The following is a 19,005-nucleotide window of genomic DNA, read 5'->3' as shown; positions in this document are numbered from 1 at the left end:
CTTCCAGATATGGTAAGAGTCTAAAACCATACTCAGAAACAGTAAAAACAATAAATGGAATTTGTGAGTGTCCAATTTCAATTCATTTACTATCCTCTTTAGTCATACAGAAGGCAAAATCATAGAATCATAGGAAGACCTGGTTGGAAGGGACCAGAAAGACCATCTAGTTCCTATCCTCCCAGTAGGTCCTGCTAGGTAATGAAAGGCCACAATGAGGTCTGCTCAGAGCCTTCTCTTCTCTAGGCTGAAGAAGCCCAACTCCCTCAGCCTGTCTCCATAGGAGAGGTACTCCAGCCCTCTGATCATCCTCATGGCCTCCCCTATGAGCTCACTCCAACAAGCCCATGCCTCTCTGAATTGGAGGCACCAGAGCTGAATACAGGTGGGTCTCATGAGAGCAGAATAGAGGGAAAGAGGCCCTTGTCCTGCTGGTCAGACTGCTTTTGATGCAGTCCAGGATACAATTGATTCCCTGGAAACAGATTATTCAATTCCTTTGTACCACTATTTCTTGTTCTTTACCTCAAAGCTGAGAAGAGAAAGATACTGGCATCTCTATCTCTGAGTGTTTTAAATCACAATAGGATTGCCATTTCTGAAAACAACGGCCATATATTCTTTGCAAAGGATATGAAACTTCTCTGCGGCTATGTCTGAACAGCAGCATCTTTGAGTAGGGATGGACTAACAGAATTATAAAAATCCACATTATCTGGCACTGAATAAATTCCTAGGTTAACTTAATTACTGGGCAAAATGAAGTAGAACCAGTTTAACTAAACCTAATGATTTTTGAAACATGCTGATTAACAACCCCCAGATCTTCCCTTTCTAACAGGCTGGATGCAATATAGACAAAATCGTTCTTTATGTCTTGAATGACTGTCTCCAGACTTCATAGTACAAATCAGCTCCCCAGTCTGTTCAGTTCTTTGGTCTCTTCATTGAAACTGCTGAAGAAAGTGGGTCATTTACTGCTGACTGCAGGGGTTATTTCCACATGCTGATACCCAACAACAACACCATAAGTTCAACAGCTTGTTTTGTGAAGGCAGAAGTGTCCAAAGTGCCCAAAGTATCCCTGTTAGGGGCTAGATCAGCAAAACCAGCTTTCCACTAATTCAAAGTAAAATAGATACTGGGATTTTCAGAGCCACTGCAGTGTCTGAAACTCACATTGATTCTAACAGGAAAGTTAATTCAGAATATTCCATTTGCTGTTGAGCTGCCTAAGTACTTCAAAAATATATATTTTCTGCTACAACTTAAAACACACAAATCAGCACACTGTCTATCAGTACTCACTGCACAGTAAAAGGATACCAGAGAAGGTATAGCAAGAAAGTCTGCTCATTCATAGGTCGGCAGAGAAGGAAAGTCTTCAGCAAACTCCTCCCAGACATACAAAATCCCTGCCCTCTGCGGGGTGCACACACAGATACAGCTGCCTGATACCCAGATTTCATGACATAGGGATATTTACCTGAGTCGGGCAGCTGAGGACAATGTCAGTCAAGAAGTCAAATGAGTCAGCTTTCTGGCCTACAGGCTGCAACTAGGAGGGAAAACAAAACAAAACAAAAAAGCCCACACCATTGTAACTGCCTCAGTTCATCTTACATTTGTATAAAAATTCTCATCAAAGGAATTTAAACACCACTTTCATATTTTTAAAAAAAGTGCTTGCATTTACTGACCTCGGTTTACCCAAGGCTGAAATGCTGCTCAGAAGGAACATGGCAACTGCGTAACAAAACAGCAACTCTAGAAAGAAGTTTAAAATGGGAAGTGGAAAGCTATGCTGGATCAGCTTAAACTCCAGGAGGATTTTGGCAGGCACATGAAGTTCCTTGGAATTTTGCCAGAAGGCAAGCTTGTAAACTCTGTTCTCTTGCATACAAGAGGAGACGCTAAGAATCCCTCTGTTCTTATTGCTAAGCTGCATGATGTCGTCTCCAACGAAAGACTGTTTGTGTGCAGAAGATTAAACAAAATTTAAATAGAGGCACTACTTGATGATTGCAGAGAGTCCTGTTAGCTGCTAAGACATTACCTGGGAGTACATAGAAGATAGCAACCAGAATCTGAGACTTCTGACTGCAATGCTAATTCTGCACTGCGACGCTAACTAAATGGGATTGCCTAAGCAATCAGAAAAACAACTCATTGTTGCTAGATTTTATTTGTTTCCAAAGGTAGTAAATTAATTTGAATTAAAACTATTTCTGAGTGATGCATTCACAATACAAGGATTTAAAACACTTTCAAGATACCCATTTTGAATTGACATACACCATTAACAACTCTTTATTTGGTAGTCTTTCATTTAAGACCATGGAGACACCATCCTTATTAAATAGTGTCCTGACTTTCATGACAATGAGTGAAATAAACTTTAAGCTGCTCGGGTTAAATCAGGAATGCCTGATTGACAGCACCTCTCCCTTCCCTGCAGATATGTGGGAGTATCTGATTGGGAAAAAACAAACAAGCACTGGAGACCCATTAGCAAGTTACAGACTTACCCAGATCCTCATTGCAACTTTCATTACAAAATTTTAATGGTAGTCAGGTCAAGCTAAAGATTGTATTGTGGGCAGAGCTTGTCACCTTACCATACTATTCCAGAGAACCTTAGCAAGTTGAGAATGGCCCTTCTGGCTTGGATGGAAGCAGTCAGGTGCAAAGTAGGAGATATCAGGATGCCCATCCTACAGATGAAAGCATAAGGGACACTGAAGTGCAGAAGTATTCACTGAGCTCCAACTATGGATTGCTGAGGTTGTATCAGAATCAATAACAGGAGATGCATTCTACTTGTGCTTGCCACTCCAAAGAAGAAAATCTCATTAGTAGCTGGTGATAAACAGCATGTTTTGTCAGGCACCCTAGCTACCAAAAATGCTTAACTAGAAATGCTTATGCACATCCAATATCAGATCCACAAGGAAGAAGCAAAACCACAGTTTTGAGTTTGATCCCTAGACTCTCTCGGTTCTGTGATAAAGCTGCGTTCCCCTCCTCAGCACATCACCACATTTGGCTACCCAATCACCATTATGCTCTGCAGTATCCTTACATGTGAATGAGTATTTTATGGATGCTGTACTATAGGAACAGAAAGAACCCATCTGCCTTCTCACAATTGTGTTAGTTCTACAAGTTTGAGAGGAGGGAAAAGCAAGAAGTGCCCAAGAGAAGGCTGCCAAACTGACCAACTATAACAATACAAACTCCTTTATGAACACACCTTTACTTTAATACAGATACTGGAGCATCTTAAGGAAGTGAAGTTTGAACATTTAAGTAACTTGGCTTCTGAGTAAGTATTGAGAAAAGAAAAATTTTAATTATAAACTCTTGAAATAACATCTTTTTGGTCATCGCAGTCTTTCCTCAAAACCTGGCCAGGTTTTGATTCAATGTGTTTGAGCAAGCTACAACCAAAATTTGAACCTATATTTGATCTTTTGCCAAGTTCAGAGGCAGAGTTTTAGTTCAGAAACTTCTATATTTTGTGTAAGATAAGAGAAAACAACACCCTGAACTTTCTTAAAATCTGGATTAATGCTTGTGAGATTATAAAAAAAAATGTTCAGAAGTATTTTTCTTCTACACTTACTTCCGTGTTTCTCACCTTAGTACTAAAGCTCCTGAGGATGGGTTTTCACAGGAGCCAGCTTCATCAAAAATTAAAGCCTGTTTTTCCTTCCCCTGTGAAGTTTTCAACTAGTTTTCCAAATGTTAGAACTTTGTCTGTAGCAGTAAATCAATTTTTCAGAATGGTCACTAGCTATTGCTGGCATTTTCAGGATCACACTGGTTCAACAATACCAGTGCAATCCTTATTCAATATTTTGCACCACCTGTATTTTGTTCCAGGTGAGATGACTAAGTACAGTTGTATCTGAAAATCAGCAAGTGGAGTTTCAGTTTCAGAGAAGGTTTGGGTCACTTCCCAGATTCATAGTTTGCTGGGAGGTTACAGAGATTACTCAAAGAGCTGAAATATAGTTGCCAATAATAGGAAAGATCTACTACTATCTCTAGTCTGTATGTAAACTTATTCTACAGATTCAGACAGAGAGTGAAGTTATAGGGCACAAAAAGTTGTCTCCTGTGAGTAACACAGCAAGGTTGCTTTAAGAATTGTAACTTAGTATCTCTGTATTTTATTAATCATGTTATATTTTGAGAAAGAAAAATATTTACATACCTTGAGAACACACACAAACCAACCTCTCAACTCAGCTTTTGATTTGTTTCCCGAAACAGCAGCTCATATTGACAGCACAATATGTAAAACAAAGAACTGATAATCTAATCTACTGGGCCAAAAGGCAACAAGTTCTAGTAAGAAAAGCACATGACAAGCAGAAATCATTGTGCATACTGTCTCTAAAGGCTGGATGCCCACACTTAGTTCTTTGAAGTCCCCATTTATACCATACCTGATCAAGAGGAGTCTTGGGATTTTGGAGGAAAGTCTGGATGACCACTGTAAAATTGTCATGAGTATCATATCTGCCAGACTCCACCAGAGTTTGAATACCAAGCTGCAAAAAAACCAAAAAACAGGAACCAATATTCTATCAACATCTGTGCATAACAATTTTTCTTGTTTTTTGCTTTTTTTTGTTGTTGTTTTTAGTTTATTTTTGAGGAAAAAAAACCCACAACAACTAAGAATCAGGAAGAAGCTTTTACTTGATAATTGAAATAACCAGAGACACTGGTTAAAGGTAACCATTGAAAAAGTGGTTAAGAAGGATGGAACACAATACTGCAGTTGTTTGTGAGAAACAGGATTTTGGTGACTGAACTCCTACCTATCCATCTGCATTAGAAAATGTTGGGGTTTTTTGAAGAACTGCTTCTAATTTTCATCATATGGTGTTCTGAATAACATCAAATTACCTTCTTCATAACTCATACAGTTCTCCTAGGTAAAGTATTGCTACGATTTGCTATGAACAGACCATTTGCTTGGTAGCAAAGAATTCGTCTCCACTGGAAACAAAGTAACTGCACCATTCTTGATAAACATACCTGGTAAGCTTTAATGGCTTCCCTCACCATTGTTAAGTTTTCTGAGTTTTCTTCTCCTGTGAGAACACAACTACACAGATAACTGTGGAGAAGTTAGAGGAGAAAACAAGAACAAGGAGAATTAGAAACATGAGATTGCAGAAGTGGTTCTTCATCACCCAACATCCTCATGACATGGTAGTAACAAAGGCATTTGTACATTTTTGAAACTGTGAAATGTCTTTCTGTCTTTGCCATCGCATGCAATTTCAAACCTCAGTCTTATTTACCATCTCATATGAATTGTACTGCACACTGTGCTAAAGCCAATTTGTTCCATTCATTACATCCAGGCATCCAAAGTCCCTGCATCCTGAAACACGTGCATGCCATTCCCTCTGGGACTAGAGAAGATACCATTAAAATGTACTGGTTACACGTTACCTCTGAGCTGTTATCTTTTTGAGGCATCAATGTGAGCAAAGAAAGTAATTATACACTTCAATAAAGCTTCTGAAACAAGAGATATCTGTCTACTCCGCAAATACACCACATTCCCTCAAAATGCTAGAAAATCTAAATACTTTTGGAATTCAACTCCATCTCAAGGTGTTCTGTATCAGTATCTTTAATCCAAGCACACTGAAGTAAGTACAGTTTATATTGATTATGACACAATTTAGACTTCATTTCAACCAAGCTTGAATTTACCCCTAATCCTGTTAAGCCTTCCCAGGTCCCTATAAAATCCTATTGCAGCTAGGACTTTCCAGCCCCAACCAAATGCAAGCTCTGCTACCTCTGATGTAAACTCTGGATAGGCATGTTCTCTCCAGTGTTAACCTAAACAGCCTCACACATTTTTCTTAAGTGATGCATAGCCCAGGAATCCAAAACTTCTGCTTCTTAATAGTAGCTCAAAGTGCCTTATTTTATATAATTGTAACATCAGAAGTCCTTATATGCTTCAGCTATCCAAATAAATAACCTTATCAGTGCTTGGTACAGGCAGCTCAGTCCTCCAGACTCAAATTTGATCAAGGAACATCTTTGTACCGCTGTACCAACACTGGTCTGATGTTACTTTTATTCTACAGTCAAAGACTAAGAAGCTGCTTGAAACACTTGCAGCCAATGAAATGAATGTACTTATGAGCCTTTTAGGTCAAAGCCAAGATAAGGAAGCTACACTGGGCAGGATCATGTCAGCACTGGATGTACTGTCCATAGGAGTGTTGTGCTAGGACATATTTCTATACAATTAAAGAAGCATGGAATGAGAATTTTATCATCACAGACAGTAAATTCAAGTACAAAAGAAAGTCAAACAAGCCTTACTCTGACATGTAAGTGGGGCACTGAACTTGAGTATCCACAAACAACTGTCTCATACTGAGGATGTCCATTACTCCAACTATGCTCACTAGAGCTTTTGGTACCTGAAAGGAAAGTCAGATTTCAGCTTAGAAGGAACTATATACATAGCCCACAGTGCATTCATTTTATCCCCAAAGTCCAGCCATTTAACACTCCTTCCCTTTCTCTATATATATTTCTCAACAAAATCACTCACAAAACTTTGACTCAGCTGTTGAACTCTTTCTGCTACCATATTTCAGTATTACTGTCTCTCATTTCAGATAGCATCTCACTAGTCTTAGATAACACACAAGCATTACCCTCTGTGAAAATCAGTCGAGTACATTTGGTACCAGAACAGAAAAAATCAGCAGAGCTAGTAACATTAAATTACACACCAACTCAGGCTAGAATGCCAGGACAATTTCACAGTACTTGCCTGTTCATGCAGAATATCAAGAGTTTCTTGAATTCTACTGGTGAAATTTACAGCTGAGTAGTGATCCTGATAGAAGAAGAAGATAATAGATTATTGTTAAATGGGGACACACGACATTTGGGTTGGGAGAACAATTCACTTCCTTTTCTGCCATACTCCTGTGATCAAGAGAAAGTTCTTGCTTCTTTCCAGTTATCAGTTAATGTAAAACATAGGAAGACTTGGTGAAATTTTGGGTTTAAAATACAGCTTGTTGATTAGCAGCAAGTTCCTTAATGCAACTTCCTTTATACATTCTTCACCTATACTTGGCATCGCCCTACACTATGAGTTATGAGGTGATGACAGCCATTGCAGAATTGGATTGACGGCAGTTCAAAACAATATTATTTTTTCTTGGATGTATAATGAGGCTTAACTAGCAGTGGAGCAGTTACCAAATTGGCTCTTCTATCATGATAAGAGAAGACAAGAAGTGTTTTTACCCTGGAGTAAACCAGGGTAAATATAACCATCATAACATAACACAACCAACCATCATAACAGAAACATAACCAACATAACGAGAGAACAGAACCATCTTACTTGGTTACCAGTAGCAGCTTGTATATCAGGGCACTGTCAGCAGTGATCTTTATCAACACATACAGCAACTCTATTAAAACACTCACTATCACCACTGTGAAAGCTCTAAGTATCTGTGCATTTCTACACTGACATCAACAAGCCCCTATAGTTTTTGACAACCAGTTCTGTTACTCACAGGGTCTTTGCAATAGTTGCATAGATCATTGCTTCCAATATGCACTGTTATGATTTTCCAGTCAGCATTGAAGTCAATTCTCTGTGAACAAAGCAGAAAACGTCTTTGACTGATATGAATCAGTAGCATCTTTGCGGATGGATCTATCGTGTGAAGCAGCACCAGTTTCTTTTCATGCTGCAAGATTAGAGTCCCAGACAACTTACAGAATCATTTTTCATTAGTCTCAGGAGAGCTCTTGCTTGGGCTGGTAAGTGCCTATGAAGAAAAACAACCAGTGAGTGAAAGAAGCACTTCTGTGGAGAGATCAACATTAATACTCCTTGGACACATTAAATCTATGAGTTGTCAAATATCAGGAGATTTAAATGATGATGCAGTATAATCCTCCTTTTTTAGTGATCTAATTATATGTTCACATCATTATGAAATGTCAACAACAACAATTGAAAATTGAACAATTAACAAATTGAACCTGAACACAGATTTTACTCAAGTTCAGTATTTAACACGGGGCCATAACTTTAACCTTCTGTTACACTTCTTAGCTGCTAAAGCAGATGGAATGCAGACACAGGAGTATGCTTTGCTAGCAGACAGCCTATTTAGAATTGAAGTGCTATCAACCTATTTCTTATGGACTAAAATGACAAGGGAATCCCAAGTCACTTAACAAGTGCTTAACTGATCTCTTAAGCAAAGTTTATGCACACACCACATCGCAAAGCTGAAGCATTTAAAAGTTCACTGTGCACATCTTCCTTGTCTCTGTAGCTTGCATCCCAAGTCAATATTCAATTTGCAATTGTGTAAAACAGTTTTTGCACTTTACGTTTCTAAGTGAATTAAAAATCCAAGTAACTTCCAAGATTACCCATGCAAGTTAAGATGACAGCCTCACTGTTTTCCAACAGCCACGAAAGCACTCTCTTCTATATATACATATATATACAAATATACATGCTTTTGTATATATACATATCTTTACTTGTATGAATGTGTACATAAAATTGCCATTATTTCTGGGTTACCTAGGCTCAACATTTCAACCTTGTTTGACTGCCCTGACATGCTGATACTCAAATATGCATACAAAAGAGAAAAGAGAACTTATGTGGAAACATTGGCCTTCTAGGCAACTCTGGAGCATGGGATGAGCTGCATTCCCCTCGAGGTTCTTGTTAGAAACACTTCAGAGACTGCATATCATTTCTGGAAGCACATCAGCTGACATTAATAGGCATGACGCTTGTTTTGTATGGTAACCAGAGCTTAGCTCTCTTTTGCAATGCTGTATTTAATGTAGGAACAGGAATCTCACCACCCTCCTTCAAATGAATACTGATCTAGCACTTACATATGAGTATTTACTGGGGAATGAGCCCCTGTCATGCATCTACTTGAGACACAGACATCACACACATAAAAGCTCAGCTCATCATTATCCTTGTCCAAAGTCATAACCTACTTATTTATATCCCAAAGCTATCACTAGCTACTGGTAGTCAAAATTTCCTTCTGCTCTCACTGGGGAATGCCTAAGCTAGGGCATCAACTTCAGTACTGATCCAGAAGAAAACATCCCTTATGGAACTGCCACTCCAACAACTCTAGTTTCTCATGCAGTCACTGAAGTGCTGATCCGTCCTGAGCCAATGTAGTCAGTAAGAATGAACATCTTGAATGATGTGGCACTACTGCTTCCATTCTCAAGCTGTAGTCTCTACCAAAATTAGATCTTAAGCAACAGAAGCAGTCTGCTGATGTGAAATACAGATATTCACAGCTCCTGTCACCTGTTCTCTCAGTCTTAAGTTCCTAACCTCATCATCTGAAATCAGAGATGTGAGCCAGGCTCTGTTTCAGCAATACATTTCAGATATGTCCTTAGCTCCAGCATGCACTTAAGCACGTTGACAATGAATGGGGGTGGGCCCAACAAAGTTTTGCCTACACAGCTGTATTCACCAAAAGAGCTTTTCAAGGCAGCTACTGATTTCACTGGAATGAACTGTTACATCTGCTTTTCAAAGCTGGTAAGGGTGCAGAACTGCCCGCTTTCAGATATGGCCCAGTATCTCTAGAAAATAATTCCTAGACTGGCTACTATAAGTATTGATCAGGCGATAATTAATTCTGAAATATCAGTGTTATCTTTCTTATATGGACTGTTTTTCCCCCTGGATCATAGAAGAAGGGATATTTTTTGTCTGATGCAGAATAAATCCAAAATAAATAGAAAAGTAGCAGTGGCCTGTGACAATTGTCTTATTCATCTCCCTGTTGGCTATTTACAAAACATGTCTGCAGAATACATACAGTTCCACTTCCTTATCCAGCCCAGCTGCTTGTATGAGGGGAAGACTAATTGGTATAAATGAAATAGATCATTTTCCTTTAGACTAACATCCATCCCCTCATTTCATATTACTACCAACTATCTAATAGTAATGCCTTGGTCACTACTGACACAAACTTCTTTAAGTAAAGTTAGCAACTTTACAAGTTGTATATCCTGTTTCAAGTTCTTCCCCCGCTCCAAAATTACAAACAAACCACAACACCTGTTTAGGGTTTAACTGATACAAAATGCAAGGCAACCACTATTGTCATTTTTCCCTACAACAAGCAAAACCCAAAGTTATTCTGAATATATGCTGCCTATAGCAACGTGTGGATAAATTGTCTGGAATGGCTGAATCAGAGCCTTAGCTCTTCCAAGTGTTTCACCGATACACAGAAACAGATAATTCAGTCACTGCTAGGTAACAAAATCCATTCCTTCAAGTATGAGGGCTGATATGTCAGAGCACCTAGCAGGCCAGAAAATACAGCCATTTATTGAGATAACTTGCGTGAGTCAAAAGCTACTAAAGATCTACAGGAGTAATAAACAATACCTGTTAAATATTAATAATCATTGCTTAGATACAGCAAATTCCAACACCTTGCTTGGCTTCTGGATTTTACCTGCAAGGTCTTGATAAATCTTAATAATCTTTGCTCAGATACAGCAAACTCCCAACTCCTCACTTTGCTACTGAATTTCACTTCCCAAACCTCTTTAGGAAGTAAGATAAATATTTCTTCAAACAAACATAAGATTAAATTACTCAGTTCTGGGTAATATCAGCTAAGAATGTCAAACCCAGGCAAGATCTTGCCAGAACCCATGCCCAAACTATGACCGAATTCCAGCAGCTTTCTCTTTTGTTAATTAAGCAGCACTGGCTCTTTCAATCAGAAGCCAGGGATTTCTAGGATAAGCAGTGTATGAAAAGCTCAACTTCTGCTGTCCCCCAGGTGTGACTAAAATCAAAGAACCAAAGTCTAACAATTCCTATTGCACCGGCTGCAAGTGCATGAGGTCTGCAATGTACCAAAACCTATGTTTGACCATCAGCAGTTCTCCTTTGAGTCCAGACTGTGGACAATTTCCCCCTTCTCTGTTGACCACTTTTGCCTGTCTACCCAGATGCCTGAGGTCACTTTTGGGAGATTTTACCTACTTTTTATCTTAGTAACTCTTTACCGATTCACTGCATGTTCATTTTCTGAAAACACTCTCAGAAATGTATAGACAGAGACACAGATAAATCACCAAAAAATGTCTGCCAATTTCTTGTTTGTGGATCTCATAACCAGGACAGCTGGCTGCATTTGAAAACTCAGGTATGAAATAAGCTCATACATTTAATAAGTTTTGAGCTAATTTTCAGCTCCAACTAGACTGGTTTTGCTTGCTATTCAGAGCAAGTTGTGACAGCGTTTGAAACAGTTGAAAGTGAATTAGACAAAGCATCCATCACCTACAAAGGTAAAGCAAAAAGCTGCATACTCAGCCTGTGCTCCTGGAACCGCCTGGTTAAGGAATGCGTTTGGGTCATTCTCACTCCCTGTGCCAGTTGAATAGCCCTCGATCTTAGCGTTGAACTCCCGAAAGATATCTGAAAAAGACAGCAATAAGAGAAAATGACCACATCTGTTCCCTGCCCACAGGGACTGGCACACACCAGCACTGCCACAGTACAGCTGCTGCAGCCTCCAGTCTGCTTTTTCCATCCACCAAACAGCAGCAAGAGTGAACTGAGCTTAAGAGGGGTTTTAGCTCACCAGGAGCCAGTGATCAGCTAGGCCTGTTTTGCAGCTGGGCAACACCTCACACTATTGATAAAGAAGAATAAAGTCTCAGACATGGTGCCAGTGAATTTCCCCTACGTTCTTAATGCCTCAGCTGTACTTTCCAGCAGGAGGTAGACAGAAATTCTGAGATGACAGTGAAAACAGTCTTATAATAAACTATGAAAGCCACCTTAGCCTATAAGACTCAATTTAACCACATTGTAACGAAGGATTTGTCAAAGGTCATAGCACCCAGTGAATCAATTAATTTCTTATAATCAATAAGACATTCTGATTATATTCGTGTTGCATTCTGCTTGTAACAAAGGGCAGGACACAGAAGGATGGTTTATTGGCTCACTTCATATAGAAGTTTGTTATTCCAGTTTGTTAATCCAAACTAAAACTCCAGTGGCTTTGCATTAACAATAGCCTGAGTTATGAGAAGCAGCTAGTTTCAGTGAAAACAAAATTATTCCCTGCAAGTCACATGTATGCTAGCTAGCCAGATTTACTAAATAGGTCTGCTTTCTGCAATCATCTCTTTTTGGGAAAAGATGAGGTAGAATATTTATTAAAAACAAAATTTAATTGCACCTTGAGCATTTTCATGGTGGGCTTATTTAGAAATTCAAACAGACTTCATCAAGCAGTTTGAGAGGGGAGAGGGAAAGAAAAGGGAGGAAATTTGTAGCTGCTCCTCACTGATGGAACAGACGTTTTCATTAGTCCTAGGATATTGTTTCTTTGAAACTGTTTTCAAGTGGCTTAGAGACATTTCAACTTATCGCTAATCAGCACATTCCCTCTCTCCACTCTTCTGAGTTAGATCTGCAGAAGCATTTACTTACTAGGTAGAGTAGTAACGTTCTCTAATGAGTCATCCCCTCCAATACTAAAATGAGAAAGAGAAATTCAAGTTGCTCATCTTTTAGCTGGATACAAGCAATAAGGAAAGAGAAAACCTACTACGCATCATGAGAAAAAGTGAAGGGTGATTAATTTGACAACTATCAATCTGTCATACAACACGGAAAGGACAGAAGTGAAGTGCTGTTGAGGAGAACATGGCTGAGGTTTCAGTGGGAGAGTCACCTGTCAGAAGGATTTATGTGCACGCAGCTGTGCAGGGGCACAACTAGTCGTTATGAAATAGCAGAAAAGTGTGTGAGACAGCTACATATTTAAATCATCAAGCCCTAAAGTGCTGCAGACTTCAGTGGAAATTTCAAGACAACCTCCAGCCTCAAGAAGCCACTCTAAGGCAGCACCAAGCAGCCAATCCCTTCAGTGACAGAGGGCTGTAGCAGCAGCTCCTTCATCACTTTTCCTGCTTCTTTCATAAGAGTGTGTTTTCTCCAACTTTTCAGTTGTTGGGTCACACTCTGGCGGCTTACGTAGAGGGGTTAGGACAGCACAAAATTACTTCATTCAGTGTCAGCTGAGCTACATCATCATCTGACCTCTGGTTTAACCTTCTATGACTTTGTGTTGCATGTGGTAAAAGATCTGCAGCTAAACTGTTTTCCATTATTCTACAAATAGTTCAGAAGCGCCAAACACTGAGAAGATCTTCCCAAAGCAACAAGTCTTAACTTGCTTGTATCAGTGATTTGAATGATTGGGACTGTGCTGTGGTCCTCCAACTCTGTCCCACCATAAAGCTACAAACTCACAAGGAGCTGAAGATAAAAGCAAGTGAGTAGTTAAAAGGCTAGCTGCTGAAGGTCTGTTGCTGAGGACATTTTGTGTAAAGCCAGCTTTGTGACAGACACTGGCTTGATACAGCTTCCGAAGAAACACTAGCCAGAAAAGTTAACCTTTTTTCACTTTCTGACAGTTGAAAGCCCCAGAAAACATGGAAGATAACATTTTCCCAGTAATAAAGACATTACCTTGTCACCTTGGCTGAAGACTTACCTCCATGACAACCCACGGAATTGAGTAGCCAAATCCATGAGACTGTATGACGCAATTCCTGTACCAGCCTGGACATTATTTTTAGTTAACACAATGAAATTAAAACACAATTACTAACACAATAGTCATTCATACATAGTCATTTTATTTACTTTTGAATGCATCTCTTCAAAAGCTTTAGAAAGCATCTGGCCTCCCTCCTGAAAAATGCATCAATAGTTTTTGTAATTATTTACAAACATCATATTGTGTACGACGCACAAAATAAACGAGAGAGCAATGAAACAAAGGCCTTCTTCTCATGGGTCTGGGTGATCTGCGTAACTCATTTACATTGCATTACTCAAGAATGATGAAAAGATCTCAAAGTTGTAAAACTTTCAGGGTAATTATAAGCAACACTACATTAATTCATCACAGAAAACAAACAGGAAGTCTTGTAATACATTCACACTACTTTGAAAACTATTGTGCCGGAGTTATTTATAGTATTAGAGAAAGAAGGAAAGCACTCTACATTTTCAGTGAAGAAAGAGGCAAGGTGACAATGACATCTCTAACAAAACACAAGAATTCAGAAGCAGTTTCTGCCAGCTGTGATGCTACAGCCTTATGCAAAAACGGGACACCAGGTAGTACCTTAGGACAGGACAGTACCAGGCAGATGATTTGCTGCTACCTCAGATTAAGCCAAACTAAGGCATTTAGTTGGATATCAGGAAAATTTTCTTCTCAGAAAGAGTGGTGAGGCACTGGAAAACAGGCTGCCCAGCACAGGATGCTAGTGGAGTCACTATGCCTGGAGTTATTCAAGAGATGTGTAGATGTGGCACTGCGGGACACAGTTAGTGAGCACGGTGGGGATGACTGATGGTTGGATTCCCAACCTTAGTGATTCTATGATTCTCTCCTCTATGTGAGCTTTATTGAATTAATTGACGACTGGTATTCAGGAAAAAAATATTTATGTGCCAAATGCAGTTCAGATAGCAATGTACAACTGCTCTTTCTACAAGAACAGATTTTATTACCAGTTTCTACAGACTATACTTAGAAACATAAACACATGCAGGGTCCTAGATACTTATGATATGACAACTGGATCTAGATACCATCTTGCATTTGTCGACATTACAGGATTTGCACTGAAATACTGCTATTTATTTTGGTAAACTCCTGCATGTAGGAGTTTTGGCAACGTGCCTGCCAGAGAGTTGTAAAGGCTGCATCGTTTGTATGCACAATATCTTAGCTGTTAAGGTTCACATTCAGAGAACCTGTACTCCAGTCATGTCTTTCTGCCCAGTGTTTCCTTTGAGCTGGTTGTAAAGTTTCAGCTTTTTGCCAGTAGAACATTAGGGATAATGATGTTACATAAATTTAGTGTATCTGGATATTCTTTCCAGCCTATCAAAGATAACCATCCTCAACAAGATCTACAACTTGATAAAGAAACTAGATATGAGTTAGACAAAATAAGAAGACTATCTTCTGAAACTGACAAAGTCAAAAACTTGCACCCTTTCACACCCACATCTCATTAACGACAAATTTAATAAAATGCTATTATCCTACATTCCTTAATCACACACTATTAAAGAAAAATAAGCCAGGCAAAAAGACAAGTTCACTAACCTGATCCTGTTGAGAAAAACCGTGACACACTGAAACCTAATGCTTTTGTTAAGCCCTATTAGTTTCAACAGGGTGGGATCTTTCCTGTCTCTGACTCAGCAAACCTTTAAGCATCTCTTAAAAGGATTTGCCTATATTTTTGCCTGTGTTGAAAATTACGTGAAAATATGCGTGGGGGGAACACGGTGCTGGAGAACTGATGCCTTTCTTGCTCTAGCTGCTGGGGTTATTATCATCTGTGAGTGAATGAATCTTTACTTCTAGGTAAAACAGCTATTTCCCTTCCACTGGTGAAGGCAAATGTTTGTAGTTCTACCAAGAGAACACTAAAAACACTGTCTTCTTACCGTCAAAGAATCCCCAAGGGCTGCTATCATTTTCACATCAGCTGGCTTTAGGGAATGCACTGCAAAGGAAAGAGATGTAATTGAAACTGGATAGAGAACAGCCATGGTTTTTCATCCCGGCATATGTAAAACATGCCATCATGCAATCTGATGCTCAGCCACATTGCTTTTGCAGTACTCAGGTCATTTAACAGGAGCACTTTCTAGCTCATCTTGAATGGCTGTAGCAGCAGCATCTGCACAATATCCAGTTTTCTCAGTAGGTAACATAATTACTAGAAAGACAGGAGAGCAAGGAAGAAATAACAATACCATGGAATCAATATCCATCACCAAGATGATAAAATAACACAATTCTAGATAAAGCAGAAATTTTACTTCAAATATTTTAAAATTAAAATTTTGAAAATATTTATTTTAAAAGCTTTAAGAAGGCATAGAAGGTCTAAGGAGAAGACAACATGAAATGAATTGAAAAAGTGAATGCTGCTATATCTGAAAACAAAGACTACCTGAAGTTGGAGAAGGGGAGGATGGAGACCTGTCCTCACATAGCAGCTGGCTTCCGTAATTCTAAAAAGAAGAAAGATGAGTAATATTTGGCTAGGAAATGCAATCAGTTGTAACTAGGATCTCCCTAGTAGAGGCCAACTGGATAAACCAGAGTATGTTTAACTTGTAAGTAAGCATAAAGGCCTTGGTTGCCCAATTCAGTAGACAGATTGAGTGTTGTTTGGATTAGCATCCTGTGCTGATAACTGTGCTGTTTGAGGATATGTTCTTACAGCTTTTCTTGATGTGTTTTGCCTAACTCAAGCAAGTACTTTCCTGTTCTGTGCCCTTTGGCCAAAGACTGATTTCACCTGAAGTGCAAAGCATGATTCATGACTACACAGGAACAGATGCTGTGAAATGCTGATGTTGACACTTACTGGAGTTTGGTTAGGGTACGTGTAATTACTGTTTTTGTACGTCTTCAGGAATGGCTCAGCCTGCAAAATGAGACAATCTGAATCAATGCAAAGCATCAGAAGAAACTTCCACTCATCAAGATTCCAGTCTTAGATCTCTGTAGATGATTAGCAGCTTGATGCAAACAAACCCCAAGGATAAAAAAAAGAAATGGCATTTTAAAAATCCAGTAACAGGGGGACTGTTTTTAGGCAGCTGAATTTACAGAGTGCTCTCAGGACCCTACTGCATGTGATTAGCAAGAGGCTTGCCATCAAAGGACTGGCTTGTGCCAGCCAGAGGCAGTTTCAACAAATCAGCCAAGCTGGGCTGACTGGTGTCAGTGCTGTTCCATTTCTCCTGGTGAAGCTTTCATTCAGCACGGATAACAGGAAAGCAAAATACTCTACCCTAGTGTTTTGGCTGATTGAGGAAGTTGGCCCTCAAATCTCCATTTTAAGCCTTTGACTGCTTATACTGCTGTTAGTGGCAGTGGCACAAACTATGAAGGGATGGGACACTGCTTACTTCTGGGAGCTGGTAAAAGCTCACCCAGAGTCCCAGCCACCTCCAGCACCAGTGCACAAACAGAGATACCCTTGCAATTTACCTCACTTGGACATTTGAGGACAATTTCGTTTTCCATTTGTTGGTCATCCGTCTTCTTCCCTACAGGTTCCACCTGTGAGAAAATGAAAGGTGGGAGAAGAAGGCAAAGGCAAAAAGCAAATGAGCATCATAGAAAAGAGGGGAACTCTGCACTGCCAATCACTAGAAACCACCTCTGCAATAGAGCAAGTCAAACACCATGCACTGCACTTGCTCTGTCTGTGCCACTGACTGCTGCTTTTCATACTGAGAAGGCTAACCCCCCATGTGCTACCAATGCAGTTGGATGACCAGTGCCAGGTGTGCAGAATCTTCCAAGAGAAGCCTAACACTCATAGCCTTAACGTGTCCTGGGATTTGCTGTTTTAATATGACTGGTTTAACAGTTGAAGTGACTTTTCTTCATGTGAATGCTCTTTCTTTTTATAAACATAATTAACAGTTCAGAAAAGAGAGGGCTAGCTGTATAGCTGCTCCTCAGGGTTCTTTTTGCTGCCAAGAGCAGGTTGAAGAGGACAAGGAGTGACAAATACAGCTTTAAAATCTTACCATGTTGTTCCACAGAGCACGTGCAGCCTGCGAATGAGACTTCTGGCTGAAGTGAAAACAATCTGGGGCAAAGTATGAATTGTCAGAAAATCCCTCCTAGAGAACAAGACAGGTACCATCACAGAGAGCAGTAAATGTGCAGTAAGCCATGCACTATCCCTTTTGAAAAATTCCAGCTGACTTCAGTGTAAAGGAGCTTCAACGGCCTCTGAGACCAGAGGAACCAACTGGTTCAGAGAACGCTGGTAACTCAAGACTGAGAAGCCTTTTAAGCGTTTTTAATACGTGATTTCCAAAGTATTAAGGAACAGGCCACTATGGAGTCATAGATCATATTCTTTATTTCCCCAGAGACTCACACATAGCCTTTCATGGAAAGTGGGTTTTTATAATAGAAGTCTTAGCTTTACCAAAGTACCGGACAGAACTTTGCAGTGTGTGGGGGATGTAGGATGAATGCTCCCCAGTTAATACTTTGAACTAAATATCTACTGCGCAGTTGTTTGTAGTTGCAGAGGAGTTGACCCAGTGCCTAAAACAGTGTCATCCCGTTACCTCCAAGTTATTTCATAAGCATTTTCTGCAATTTTGAATGTTATCTTAACTGAATATGATAATTATTAGGCCAGAATTCTGCTTTGTCACATCTACCAAAAAGACGCCAGTACAACTCTGAAAAAAAATCAGACTGCACCAGGATTTAGTGAGGGCTTTGTTTTTATTTACCTGTGTTTTGGGCATGCTGATATGAGTCAGAAAAGGCTGTACGACCACTGTAAAGTCTTCCCTAGTGTCATATCTTCCACTCTCCACTAATTCACGGGTCCTCACCTTACAGAGTCCAAGAAAAAAATATTGTCATTGCTCTTTCTTTTACATCCAGCTCACTGGCCTCTCATTACTGCACAACTTCTTCCAGGGATTCCCAGTCCCTTGAGCAGAAACCCAGATGCAGCCACAATGATCAGCATATACCAGGCAGCAAACACACAGGTCATTTAGGGAGTCTCAATCCAAGTTTCGTTGCAGTAAGGCAGCATGTGGGTCATGACCTGGGTGGCACAGGCAGGCGACCTGCTCAATAACCAGATTTTCTCTAAAAAGATGTTCTAGAGCCGCTGAAGCATTTTCTATTTGGCTGCTATCCCTTGCCTGAAGTTCATTGCTGATTTATCATGTTCTTAGACTTAATCTCATCTCCAACAAGGTAAGTGATTGAGAAACAACTGGCACTCACAGAATCACAGAATCACAGAATCACAGAATCACAGAATCACAGA

General features: G+C 39.7%; 1 protein-coding gene across 1 annotated transcript in view; it reads right to left on the bottom strand.

Annotated features, from left to right (window-relative positions):
- The window catches only part of PLB1 (phospholipase B1), an 83,533-nt gene that overhangs the window by 26,483 nt on the left and 38,045 nt on the right, over positions 1–19,005 (bottom strand). Inside the window, exons 27-43 of the mRNA XM_042815036.1 lie at positions 18,452–18,556; positions 17,726–17,821; positions 17,178–17,249; positions 16,549–16,608; positions 16,129–16,189; positions 15,617–15,675; positions 13,635–13,702; positions 12,566–12,609; positions 11,431–11,539; positions 7,799–7,850; positions 7,593–7,673; positions 6,830–6,895; positions 6,370–6,470; positions 5,053–5,134; positions 4,455–4,559; positions 2,619–2,714; positions 1,487–1,558 (exon numbers count right to left, since the gene is read on the bottom strand). Coding sequence (XP_042670970.1) covers positions 1,487–1,558; positions 2,619–2,714; positions 4,455–4,559; positions 5,053–5,134; positions 6,370–6,470; positions 6,830–6,895; positions 7,593–7,673; positions 7,799–7,850; positions 11,431–11,539; positions 12,566–12,609; positions 13,635–13,702; positions 15,617–15,675; positions 16,129–16,189; positions 16,549–16,608; positions 17,178–17,249; positions 17,726–17,821; positions 18,452–18,556 — 1,329 coding nt within the window. The remainder of the gene's footprint in view (positions 1–1,486; positions 1,559–2,618; positions 2,715–4,454; positions 4,560–5,052; positions 5,135–6,369; positions 6,471–6,829; positions 6,896–7,592; positions 7,674–7,798; positions 7,851–11,430; positions 11,540–12,565; positions 12,610–13,634; positions 13,703–15,616; positions 15,676–16,128; positions 16,190–16,548; positions 16,609–17,177; positions 17,250–17,725; positions 17,822–18,451; positions 18,557–19,005) is intronic.

Source organism: Centrocercus urophasianus, unplaced genomic scaffold (assembly GCF_019232065.1).
Source record: "Centrocercus urophasianus isolate 14NV4802_14NV808 unplaced genomic scaffold, USGS_Curo_1.0 seq_10, whole genome shotgun sequence".
Taxonomy (NCBI): domain Eukaryota; kingdom Metazoa; phylum Chordata; class Aves; order Galliformes; family Phasianidae; genus Centrocercus; species Centrocercus urophasianus.
This window is presented reverse-complemented; position numbering and strand designations above follow the sequence as displayed.